Consider the following 13,613-nt stretch of genomic DNA (forward strand, 5'->3'; position numbering starts at 1 on the left):
TATGTTCTTTCTGGGATGTCACCATACCCAGGGATAGCATAAGGGTTAGTGCATTGGGCCGGAGTCTCAAAGGTTGCGGGTTCGAGTCTCGCCTCTGGGTGGTGAATTTTTTTCACATGATTGCTTAGCTTCACTCACCATTTCCGATCGTTTTTCCCCGTTGGATACCACCTGTCCTAAATAAGGTATTGGCACTTAAGCCAAAAGACCAAAAAAAAAATTGAATTATTAGTTTAATTCGAACGGGCGGGTTCGATCCCGTCATACCTCTGTTCACTGGGCAAGGGACCAGAAATCGACAGTCTTCATTAGCTCTGTCACCCACCGAAGTACGATGGGTAATGAACTAAAAATTAGACATCAGACGATTATAAAAACCCGGGCCTTGGTATCTAGCGGGGAAATTAAATAGATCAAATGTGTTGGGGTGATCAGCTGCCGTTGTGTGTGATTCCTCGCTTTGCAGGCAGGGTACGATCACCGTCGCCAGTGGGATAATCATATGTTCTTTCTGGGATGTCACCATACCCAGGGATAGCATAAGGGTTAGTGCATTGGGCCGGAGTCTCAAAGGTTGCGGGTTCGAGTCTCGCCTCTGGGTGGTGAATTTTTTTCACATGATTGCTTAGCTTCACTCACCATTTCCGATCGTTTTTCCCCGTTGGATACCACCAGTCCTAAATAAGGTATTGGCGCTTAAGCCAAAAGACCAAAAAAAAAATTGAATTATTAGTTTAAGGTGAAATGTATTCTATGAACTTTTGTTGAACTTGAAATTCAGACAATCAAAAAGTAAAATAAATCGAAAAAAAATATTTTTCATCCCCACATTCGTTGTTTTTTACTCTTCTTATATTTCGTTTTCATGTTACGTGCACATCTTAGTACCTACAGGAAAGCTACGAAATCCCCAAAGAATTTTTTTTTAAAATTAATTATCTAATCCCACATTGACCACAATAACTCCGTTAACAGTTTTTAATCGAAAACCTCGCAAAGCCCAAGACATGAAAGATATCGAAAAACAAAACACCTCATCATTAAATCATGTAAATATTACTTCGTGAAAAAGTATTTCACTAATGATGTCGTAATCAACAAACTTCGGTAACCATGGCACCTAAATTAGGTGTACCCTCTCCAAATGAAAACCACTAGACTGCCTCGCCCCGTTATACTATTCACATATCCTGTAAGTTCCGTCCTGTACCCTACTAGGTACAATAGAGACAAAACCCCCATTTGCACTAGTTCGACAGGATGCAAACCACAATTAAATGGACTCCATAGTTTTTGCTACAATTACTTCATTCATTCAGTACGATTACACATCTCTTCGGTGTCTGGTACAAATCCGCATAAATGAATCCAATTAGAAACTCACCCCTAACAACATACATTGTGGCTTTGACATTATAACTAAAGCAGTTGGAATAGGTACATGATGCGAGTGGTAGTGCGCTATGCTTGCTAGTGCAGTTCCTTCGGCAAATAGCAAACCATTCTGGCACTTACATCCACTCAAAGCCTTCACCCCGCCCGGACATTTCACCATTTATTTTCATTCAAAACAACCGATGATTTACTACATGAATTCATTACGTCCAGTCGAAATCTGCACGTCGGGCCAGTTGAGCAGTGTCTTTCCCGAGGTTTGACCTGTAGTAATATGCCATCCTGGTCGCACTTGTAGATTTTAACACTGGGTAGAACAAAGTACGCAACACTCAGACCGACATAGTAGAAACTCAACCAAAACCAAAACCATAACGCATATGTGTTCAGTTTGAGATTAATATTCTTCCCACCGCTTCGTTTTGTGTATTCCAGGCGTCATAATCTGCTTGCTTTGCATAATTTGCGGTCGACGTTTGTCCTGGCATCGATCCTGACTGGCATCTGTGAAGTGGCCCAGTACAGTCTTCTAGTACATGGGCTCGCTACGCTTGGCCACAGCCGTAAGGTTAACCTTCCCGTGACAACGAAGGAACAATTGGCCCTGACCGAGCAGGATCAATTTACCGAGCATGACCAAGACGGTGGTGTAGCGGTTGCGACTGCTGTGCTTGGACTGTGTTCCGTCTGTATCGGCTTGATGGCAGTACTGGTTGCAGCAGCATTTGTGCGGATTGTGGAACTGAAAGATAGATGCGGTGAGTATTTCCGGATATCTCCTCAATTGCTGGCGAGATGTTTTCTGTTTATACTAATCCAATCATCATTAGTGTTAAATAGTTTGGTTGTTCACTTGCCAGGGGCAAACATGATGGCAGTGTGAAGGATCGTCCTTGCATATATCTAATATTTACCAATGGTTGGTCATCTTTTTATTGTAGTCGTATTGTGCGGATATGCCCAGAAGCTAAGAACTCAAAAAATCTTAGATAACTTGTAGATCCATTAACATGTTTTCGTGCAGTCTCTTAGAAAATGTTTTTCATTTAAAAATTTTGTCATCAAAATCTAACTTTTTCAATAATTAGAATGCACTTTGGTATCGAATTAGTATTCAATTTGGGTGGTTCTAATGCTCTCTAGTTAGCAATTCTTGAACTATGTAAATCAGTTGATGCTAGGTGTTTGAAGGCAACGGACAGAATATCTATTCAGGAGACTGTATATCAAGATCAGTTTACTGAGTAGACATTTTTTAGAAGCTGTAAATTGGTGATTCGTGAATTACGGTACTTTTCATTAGATTAGATGTTCCACACATTACTCTTCCATGCTTTTATGATACGCTGCTGTTAAAAGATTTTACATATTATCTTTGCCATTTGGTAAAAAATCGGTAGTATCAAGCCATACATCGAGTAAAAAACCCAAATTTTTGCTTTACAATCCCACAATCTCTTTAAAGTTCTTGTAGCTCCCGTAACTTCTGCTTCTTTGTTCGTATTATTAAAGTTGTTTGCTTAGACTCGAACTCTCTTGAAAAAGACACAGGTTATGGTTAAATAAATGCCGTACAAGATTCGTCATCGAAGACTCCGACTTCCCGCATAAAATCATACAAATTGAAATCAGACCGACGACATCTGATCTTCTTTCCCCAGAAATATGCAACCATAACAGATTTCTCGATAGTTTACCCAGATAAGCTCAGAATAGTGATTTCCTGTCTAAACAAACATTTTGCATTACTGGCGACTAGTATTTTATGAAGGACCGCCACGTCTACATGCCCGCCCACAAAGTTGAGATCGATGGTGTGGTCACCGATCTGAATTGTTCATTCGTGGATCTACTGAATCACGAGGTTGGCTGTTTCATGAAACCATTGCTCCAGAGAGCGAAGATTATGAATGGGGCATTGTAGTAAAAAGGCAAGTGCGCAAAAAGTCATTAGGATGCCAATGCAGAAAAAATAAATAAAAAAGAGAGCTACGCCTTTCATTAGGATATTCCATTAAGTTCTCTTGGATTTGGAAGAATGTGAATCTGACGATACCTTTGTGGGTGCATCTGTTAGTTTTCCAAGAAATATTTGGCAGATGAGATTCCTTGCCAAGATTTTTCTCTCAAGAGGCCGCCAAATATGACAGCTCGAGAAAGCGCTGACACAAAGCCGAAACAAACAGATCTTAGAAATTTGTGATCAAACGAGGAGTTTGCAACACTTCCAGTAACACTAAAAATGTAAAGTGGATCAAAATTTGTCTATGTCTTTATGAAACTAACAAAATGAATGATAAAGATTGCAATAGTTTTCGATATTTTGCCAGTTTTAAAACGTTGCTTTGGTGTTTAGTTTGATTTACTTTTTTAGAAAACAGAAGACAGAAGACAGAAGACAGAAGACAGAAGCCAGAAGCCAGAAGACAGAAGACAGAAGACAGAAGACAGAAGACAGAAGACAGAAGCCAGAAGACAGAAGACAGAAGACAGAAGACAGAAGACAGAAGACAGAAGCCAGAAGACAGAAGACAGAAGACAGAAGACAGAAGACAGAAGACAGAAGACAGAAGACAGAAGACAGAAGACAGAAGACAGAAGACAGAAGACAGAAGACAGAAGACAGAAGACAGAAGACAGAAGACAGAAGACAGAAGACAGAAGACAGAAGACAGAAGACAGAAGACAGAAGACAGAAGACAGAAGACAGAAGCCAGAAGACAGAAGACAGAAGACAGAAGACAGAAGACAGAAGACAGAAGACAGAAGACAGAAGACAGAAGACAGAAGACAGAAGACAGAAGACAGAAGACAGAAGACAGAAGACAGAAGACAGAAGACAGAAGACAGAAGACAGAAGACAGAAGACAGAAGACAGAAGACAGAAGACAGAAGACAGAAGACAGAAGACAGAAGACAGAAGACAGAAGACAGAAGACAGAAGACAGAAGACAGAAGACAGAAGACAGAAGACAGAAGACAGAAGACAGAAGACAGAAGACAGAAGACAGAAGACAGAAGACAGAAGACAGAAGACAGAAGACAGAAGACAGAAGACAGAAGACAGAAGACAGAAGACAGAAGACAGAAGACAGAAGACAGAAGACAGAAGACAGAAGACAGAAGACAGAAGACAGAAGACAGAAGACAGAAGACAGAAGACAGAAGACAGAAGACAGAAGACAGAAGACAGAAGACAGAAGACAGAAGACAGAAGACAGAAGACAGAAGACAGAAGACAGAAGACAGAAGACAGAAGACAGAAGACAGAAGACAGAAGACAGAAGACAGAAGACAGAAGACAGAAGACAGAAGACAGAAGACAGAAGACAGAAGACAGAAGACAGAAGACAGAAGACAGAAGACAGAAGACAGAAGACAGAAGACAGAAGACAGAAGACAGAAGACAGAAGACAGAAGACAGAAGACAGAAGACAGAAGACAGAAGACAGAAGACAGAAGACAGAAGACAGAAGACAGAAGACAGAAGACAGAAGACAGAAGACAGAAGACAGAAGACAGAAGACAGAAGACAGAAGACAGAAGACAGAAGACAGAAGACAGAAGACAGAAGACAGAAGACAGAAGACAGAAGACAGAAGACAGAAGACAGAAGACAGAAGACAGAAGACAGAAGACAGAAGACAGAAGACAGAAGACAGAAGACAGAAGACAGAAGACAGAAGACAGAAGACAGAAGACAGAAGACAGAAGACAGAAGACAGAAGACAGAAGACAGAAGACAGAAGACAGAAGACAGAAGACAGAAGACAGAAGACAGAAGACAGAAGACAGAAGACAGAAGACAGAAGACAGAAGACAGAAGACAGAAGACAGAAGACAGAAGACAGAAGACAGAAGACAGAAGACAGAAGACAGAAGACAGAAGACAGAAGACAGAAGACAGAAGACAGAAGACAGAAGACAGAAGACAGAAGACAGAAGACAGAAGACAGAAGACAGAAGACAGAAGACAGAAGACAGAAGACAGAAGACAGAAGACAGAAGACAGAAGACAGAAGACAGAAGACAGAAGACAGAAGACAGAAGACAGAAGACAGAAGACAGAAGACAGAAGACAGAAGACAGAAGACAGAAGACAGAAGACAGAAGACAGAAGACAGAAGACAGAAGACAGAAGACAGAAGACAGAAGACAGAAGACAGAAGACAGAAGACAGAAGACAGAAGACAGAAGACAGAAGACAGAAGACAGAAGACAGAAGACAGAAGACAGAAGACAGAAGACAGAAGACAGAAGACAGAAGACAGAAGACAGAAGACAGAAGACAGAAGACAGAAGACAGAAGACAGAAGACAGAAGACAGAAGACAGAAGACAGAAGACAGAAGACAGAAGACAGAAGACAGAAGACAGAAGACAGAAGACAGAAGACAGAAGACAGAAGACAGAAGACAGAAGACAGAAGACAGAAGACAGAAGACAGAAGACAGAAGACAGAAGACAGAAGACAGAAGACAGAAGACAGAAGACAGAAGACAGAAGACAGAAGACAGAAGACAGAAGACAGAAGACAGAAGACAGAAGACAGAAGACAGAAGACAGAAGACAGAAGACAGAAGACAGAAGACAGAAGACAGAAGACAGAAGACAGAAGACAGAAGACAGAAGACAGAAGACAGAAGACAGAAGACAGAAGACAGAAGACAGAAGACAGAAGACAGAAGACAGAAGACAGAAGACAGAAGACAGAAGACAGAAGACAGAAGACAGAAGACAGAAGACAGAAGACAGAAGACAGAAGACAGAAGACAGAAGACAGAAGACAGAAGACAGAAGACAGAAGACAGAAGACAGAAGACAGAAGACAGAAGACAGAAGACAGAAGACAGAAGACAGAAGACAGAAGACAGAAGACAGAAGACAGAAGACAGAAGACAGAAGACAGAAGACAGAAGACAGAAGACAGAAGACAGAAGACAGAAGACAGAAGACAGAAGACAGAAGACAGAAGACAGAAGACAGAAGACAGAAGACAGAAGACAGAAGACAGAAGACAGAAGACAGAAGACAGAAGACAGAAGACAGAAGACAGAAGACAGAAGACAGAAGACAGAAGACAGAAGACAGAAGACAGAAGACAGAAGACAGAAGACAGAAGACAGAAGACAGAAGACAGAAGACAGAAGACAGAAGACAGAAGACAGAAGACAGAAGACAGAAGACAGAAGACAGAAGACAGAAGACAGAAGACAGAAGACAGAAGACAGAAGACAGAAGACAGAAGACAGAAGACAGAAGACAGAAGACAGAAGACAGAAGACAGAAGACAGAAGACAGAAGACAGAAGACAGAAGACAGAAGACAGAAGACAGAATACAGAAGACAGAAGACAGAAGACAGAAGACAGAAGACAGAAGACAGAAGACAGAAGACAGAAGACAGAAGACAGAAGACAGAAGACAGAAGACAGAAGACAGAAGACAGAAGACAGAAGACAGAAGACAGAAGACAGAAGACAGAAGACAGAAGACAGAAGACAGAAGACAGAAGACAGAAGACAGAAGACAGAAGACAGAAGACAGAAGACAGAAGACAGAAGACAGAAGACAGAAGACAGAAGACAGAAGACAGAAGACAGAAGACAGAAGACAGAAGACAGAAGACAGAAGACAGAAGACAGAAGACAGAAGACAGAAGACAGAAGACAGAAGACAGAAGACAGAAGACAGAAGACAGAAGACAGAAGACAGAAGACAGAAGACAGAAGACAGAAGACAGAAGACAGAAGACAGAAGACAGAAGACAGAAGACAGAAGACAGAAGACAGAAGACAGAAGACAGAAGACAGAAGACAGAAGACAGAAGACAGAAGACAGAAGACAGAAGACAGAAGACAGAAGACAGAAGACAGAAGACAGAAGACAGAAGACAGAAGACAGAAGACAGAAGACAGAAGACAGAAGACAGAAGACAGAAGACAGAAGACAGAAGACAGAAGACAGAAGACAGAAGACAGAAGACAGAAGACAGAAGACAGAAGACAGAAGACAGAAGACAGAAGACAGAAGACAGAAGACAGAAGACAGAAGACAGAAGACAGAAGACAGAAGACAGAAGACAGAAGACAGAAGACAGAAGACAGAAGACAGAAGACAGAAGACAGAAGACAGAAGACAGAAGACAGAAGACAGAAGACAGAAGACAGAAGACAGAAGACAGAAGACAGAAGACAGAAGACAGAAGACAGAAGACAGAAGACAGAAGACAGAAGACAGAAGACAGAAGACAGAAGACAGAAGACAGAAGACAGAAGACAGAAGACAGAAGACAGAAGACAGAAGACAGAAGACAGAAGACAGAAGACAGAAGACAGAAGACAGAAGACAGAAGACAGAAGACAGAAGACAGAAGACAGAAGACAGAAGACAGAAGACAGAAGACAGAAGACAGAAGACAGAAGACAGAAGACAGAAGACAGAAGACAGAAGACAGAAGACAGAAGACAGAAGACAGAAGACAGAAGACAGAAGACAGAAGACAGAAGACAGAAGACAGAAGACAGAAGACAGAAGACAGAAGACAGAAGACAGAAGACAGAAGACAGAAGACAGAAGACAGAAGACAGAAGACAGAAGACAGAAGACAGAAGACAGAAGACAGAAGACAGAAGACAGAAGACAGAAGACAGAAGACAGAAGACAGAAGACAGAAGACAGAAGACAGAAGACAGAAGACAGAAGACAGAAGACAGAAGACAGAAGACAGAAGACAGAAGACAGAAGACAGAAGACAGAAGACAGAAGACAGAAGACAGAAGACAGAAGACAGAAGACAGAAGACAGAAGACAGAAGACAGAAGACAGAAGACAGAAGACAGAAGACAGAAGACAGAAGACAGAAGACAGAAGACAGAAGACAGAAGACAGAAGACAGAAGACAGAAGACAGAAGACAGAAGACAGAAGACAGAAGACAGAAGACAGAAGACAGAAGACAGAAGACAGAAGACAGAAGACAGAAGACAGAAGACAGAAGACAGAAGACAGAAGACAGAAGACAGAAGACAGAAGACAGAAGACAGAAGACAGAAGACAGAAGACAGAAGACAGAAGACAGAAGACAGAAGACAGAAGACAGAAGACAGAAGACAGAAGACAGAAGACAGAAGACAGAAGACAGAAGACAGAAGACAGAAGACAGAAGACAGAAGACAGAAGACAGAAGACAGAAGACAGAAGACAGAAGACAGAAGACAGAAGACAGAAGACAGAAGACAGAAGACAGAAGACAGAAGACAGAAGACAGAAGACAGAAGACAGAAGACAGAAGACAGAAGACAGAAGACAGAAGACAGAAGACAGAAGACAGAAGACAGAAGACAGAAGACAGAAGACAGAAGACAGAAGACAGAAGACAGAAGACAGAAGACAGAAGACAGAAGACAGAAGACAGAAGACAGAAGACAGAAGACAGAAGACAGAAGACAGAAGACAGAAGACAGAAGACAGAAGACAGAAGACAGAAGACAGAAGACAGAAGACAGAAGACAGAAGACAGAAGACAGAAGACAGAAGACAGAAGACAGAAGACAGAAGACAGAAGACAGAAGACAGAAGACAGAAGACAGAAGACAGAAGACAGAAGACAGAAGACAGAAGACAGAAGACAGAAGACAGAAGACAGAAGACAGAAGACAGAAGACAGAAGACAGAAGACAGAAGACAGAAGACAGAAGACAGAAGACAGAAGACAGAAGACAGAAGACAGAAGACAGAAGACAGAAGACAGAAGACAGAAGACAGAAGACAGAAGACAGAAGACAGAAGACAGAAGACAGAAGACAGAAGACAGAAGACAGAAGACAGAAGACAGAAGACAGAAGACAGAAGACAGAAGACAGAAGACAGAAGACAGAAGACAGAAGACAGAAGACAGAAGACAGAAGACAGAAGACAGAAGACAGAAGACAGAAGACAGAAGACAGAAGACAGAAGACAGAAGACAGAAGACAGAAGACAGAAGACAGAAGACAGAAGACAGAAGACAGAAGACAGAAGACAGAAGACAGAAGACAGAAGACAGAAGACAGAAGACAGAAGACAGAAGACAGAAGACAGAAGACAGAAGACAGAAGACAGAAGACAGAAGACAGAAGACAGAAGACAGAAGACAGAAGACAGAAGACAGAAGACAGAAGACAGAAGACAGAAGACAGAAGACAGAAGACAGAAGACAGAAGACAGAAGACAGAAGACAGAAGACAGAAGACAGAAGACAGAAGACAGAAGACAGAAGACAGAAGACAGAAGACAGAAGACAGAAGACAGAAGACAGAAGACAGAAGACAGAAGACAGAAGACAGAAGACAGAAGACAGAAGACAGAAGACAGAAGACAGAAGACAGAAGACAGAAGACAGAAGACAGAAGACAGAAGACAGAAGACAGAAGACAGAAGACAGAAGACAGAAGACAGAAGACAGAAGACAGAAGACAGAAGACAGAAGACAGAAGACAGAAGACAGAAGACAGAAGACAGAAGACAGAAGACAGAAGACAGAAGACAGAAGACAGAAGACAGAAGACAGAAGACAGAAGACAGAAGACAGAAGACAGAAGACAGAAGACAGAAGACAGAAGACAGAAGACAGAAGACAGAAGACAGAAGACAGAAGACAGAAGACAGAAGACAGAAGACAGAAGACAGAAGACAGAAGACAGAAGACAGAAGACAGAAGACAGAAGACAGAAGACAGAAGACAGAAGACAGAAGACAGAAGACAGAAGACAGAAGACAGAAGACAGAAGACAGAAGACAGAAGACAGAAGACAGAAGACAGAAGACAGAAGACAGAAGACAGAAGACAGAAGACAGAAGACAGAAGACAGAAGACAGAAGACAGAAGACAGAAGACAGAAGACAGAAGACAGAAGACAGAAGACAGAAGACAGAAGACAGAAGACAGAAGACAGAAGACAGAAGACAGAAGACAGAAGACAGAAGACAGAAGACAGAAGACAGAAGACAGAAGACAGAAGACAGAAGACAGAAGACAGAAGACAGAAGACAGAAGACAGAAGACAGAAGACAGAAGACAGAAGACAGAAGACAGAAGACAGAAGACAGAAGACAGAAGACAGAAGACAGAAGACAGAAGACAGAAGACAGAAGACAGAAGACAGAAGACAGAAGACAGAAGACAGAAGACAGAAGACAGAAGACAGAAGACAGAAGACAGAAGACAGAAGACAGAAGACAGAAGACAGAAGACAGAAGACAGAAGACAGAAGACAGAAGACAGAAGACAGAAGACAGAAGACAGAAGACAGAAGACAGAAGACAGAAGACAGAAGACAGAAGACAGAAGACAGAAGACAGAAGACAGAAGACAGAAGACAGAAGACAGAAGACAGAAGACAGAAGACAGAAGACAGAAGACAGAAGACAGAAGACAGAAGACAGAAGACAGAAGACAGAAGACAGAAGACAGAAGACAGAAGACAGAAGACAGAAGACAGAAGACAGAAGACAGAAGACAGAAGACAGAAGACAGAAGACAGAAGACAGAAGACAGAAGACAGAAGACAGAAGACAGAAGACAGAAGACAGAAGACAGAAGACAGAAGACAGAAGACAGAAGACAGAAGACAGAAGACAGAAGACAGAAGACAGAAGACAGAAGACAGAAGACAGAAGACAGAAGACAGAAGACAGAAGACAGAAGACAGAAGACAGAAGACAGAAGACAGAAGACAGAAGACAGAAGACAGAAGACAGAAGACAGAAGACAGAAGACAGAAGACAGAAGACAGAAGACAGAAGACAGAAGACAGAAGACAGAAGACAGAAGACAGAAGACAGAAGACAGAAGACAGAAGACAGAAGACAGAAGACAGAAGACAGAAGACAGAAGACAGAAGACAGAAGACAGAAGACAGAAGACAGAAGACAGAAGACAGAAGACAGAAGACAGAAGACAGAAGACAGAAGACAGAAGACAGAAGACAGAAGACAGAAGACAGAAGACAGAAGACAGAAGACAGAAGACAGAAGACAGAAGACAGAAGACAGAAGACAGAAGACAGAAGACAGAAGACAGAAGACAGAAGACAGAAGACAGAAGACAGAAGACAGAAGACAGAAGACAGAAGACAGAAGACAGAAGACAGAAGACAGAAGACAGAAGACAGAAGACAGAAGACAGAAGACAGAAGACAGAAGACAGAAGACAGAAGACAGAAGACAGAAGACAGAAGACAGAAGACAGAAGACAGAAGACAGAAGACAGAAGACAGAAGACAGAAGACAGAAGACAGAAGACAGAAGACAGAAGACAGAAGACAGAAGACAGAAGACAGAAGACAGAAGACAGAAGACAGAAGACAGAAGACAGAAGACAGAAGACAGAAGACAGAAGACAGAAGACAGAAGACAGAAGACAGAAGACAGAAGACAGAAGACAGAAGACAGAAGACAGAAGACAGAAGACAGAAGACAGAAGACAGAAGACAGAAGACAGAAGACAGAAGACAGAAGACAGAAGACAGAAGACAGAAGACAGAAGACAGAAGACAGAAGACAGAAGACAGAAGACAGAAGACAGAAGACAGAAGACAGAAGACAGAAGACAGAAGACAGAAGACAGAAGACAGAAGACAGAAGACAGAAGACAGAAGACAGAAGACAGAAGACAGAAGACAGAAGACAGAAGACAGAAGACAGAAGACAGAAGACAGAAGACAGAAGACAGAAGACAGAAGACAGAAGACAGAAGACAGAAGACAGAAGACAGAAGACAGAAGACAGAAGACAGAAGACAGAAGACAGAAGACAGAAGACAGAAGACAGAAGACAGAAGACAGAAGACAGAAGACAGAAGACAGAAGACAGAAGACAGAAGACAGAAGACAGAAGACAGAAGACAGAAGACAGAAGACAGAAGACAGAAGACAGAAGACAGAAGACAGAAGACAGAAGACAGAAGACAGAAGACAGAAGACAGAAGACAGAAGACAGAAGACAGAAGACAGAAGACAGAAGACAGAAGACAGAAGACAGAAGACAGAAGACAGAAGACAGAAGACAGAAGACAGAAGACAGAAGACAGAAGACAGAAGACAGAAGACAGAAGACAGAAGACAGAAGACAGAAGACAGAAGACAGAAGACAGAAGACAGAAGACAGAAGACAGAAGACAGAAGACAGAAGACAGAAGACAGAAGACAGAAGACAGAAGACAGAAGACAGAAGACAGAAGACAGAAGACAGAAGACAGAAGACAGAAGACAGAAGACAGAAGACAGAAGACAGAAGACAGAAGACAGAAGACAGAAGACAGAAGACAGAAGACAGAAGACAGAAGACAGAAGACAGAAGACAGAAGACAGAAGACAGAAGACAGAAGACAGAAGACAGAAGACAGAAGACAGAAGACAGAAGACAGAAGACAGAAGACAGAAGACAGAAGACAGAAGACAGAAGACAGAAGACAGAAGACAGAAGACAGAAGACAGAAGACAGAAGACAGAAGACAGAAGACAGAAGACAGAAGACAGAAGACAGAAGACAGAAGACAGAAGACAGAAGACAGAAGACAGAAGACAGAAGACAGAAGACAGAAGACAGAAGACAGAAGACAGAAGACAGAAGACAGAAGACAGAAGACAGAAGACAGAAGACAGAAGACAGAAGACAGAAGACAGAAGACAGAAGACAGAAGACAGAAGACAGAAGACAGAAGACAGAAGACAGAAGACAGAAGACAGAAGACAGAAGACAGAAGACAGAAGACAGAAGACAGAAGACAGAAGACAGAAGACAGAAGACAGAAGACAGAAGACAGAAGACAGAAGACAGAAGACAGAAGACAGAAGACAGAAGACAGAAGACAGAAGACAGAAGACAGAAGACAGAAGACAGAAGACAGAAGACAGAAGACAGAAGACAGAAGACAGAAGACAGAAGACAGAAGACAGAAGACAGAAGACAGAAGACAGAAGACAGAAGACAGAAGACAGAAGACAGAAGACAGAAGACAGAAGACAGAAGACAGAAGACAGAAGACAGAAGACAGAAGACAGAAGACAGAAGACAGAAGACAGAAGACAGAAGACAGAAGACAGAAGACAGAAGACAGAAGACAGAAGACAGAAGACAGAAGACAGAAGACAGAAGACAGAAGACAGAAGACAGAAGACAGAAGACAGAAGACAGAAGACAGAAGACAGAAGACAGAAGACAGAAGACAGAAGACAGAA

General features: G+C 42.0%; 1 protein-coding gene across 4 annotated transcripts in view; it reads left to right on the plus strand.

Moving 5' to 3' along the window:
- Positions 1-13,613, plus strand: part of LOC131679296 (ATP-binding cassette sub-family C member Sur) — a 296,617-nt gene that overhangs the window by 33,179 nt on the left and 249,825 nt on the right. For all 4 annotated transcript variants that reach the window (XM_058960005.1, XM_058960006.1, XM_058960004.1 and 1 more), the window contains exon 3: positions 1,831-2,153. In XM_058960005.1, coding sequence (XP_058815988.1) covers positions 1,831-2,153 — 323 coding nt within the window. The remainder of the gene's footprint in view (positions 1-1,830; positions 2,154-13,613) is intronic.

Source organism: Topomyia yanbarensis, chromosome 2 (assembly GCF_030247195.1).
Source record: "Topomyia yanbarensis strain Yona2022 chromosome 2, ASM3024719v1, whole genome shotgun sequence".
NCBI classification, from domain to species: domain Eukaryota; kingdom Metazoa; phylum Arthropoda; class Insecta; order Diptera; family Culicidae; genus Topomyia; species Topomyia yanbarensis.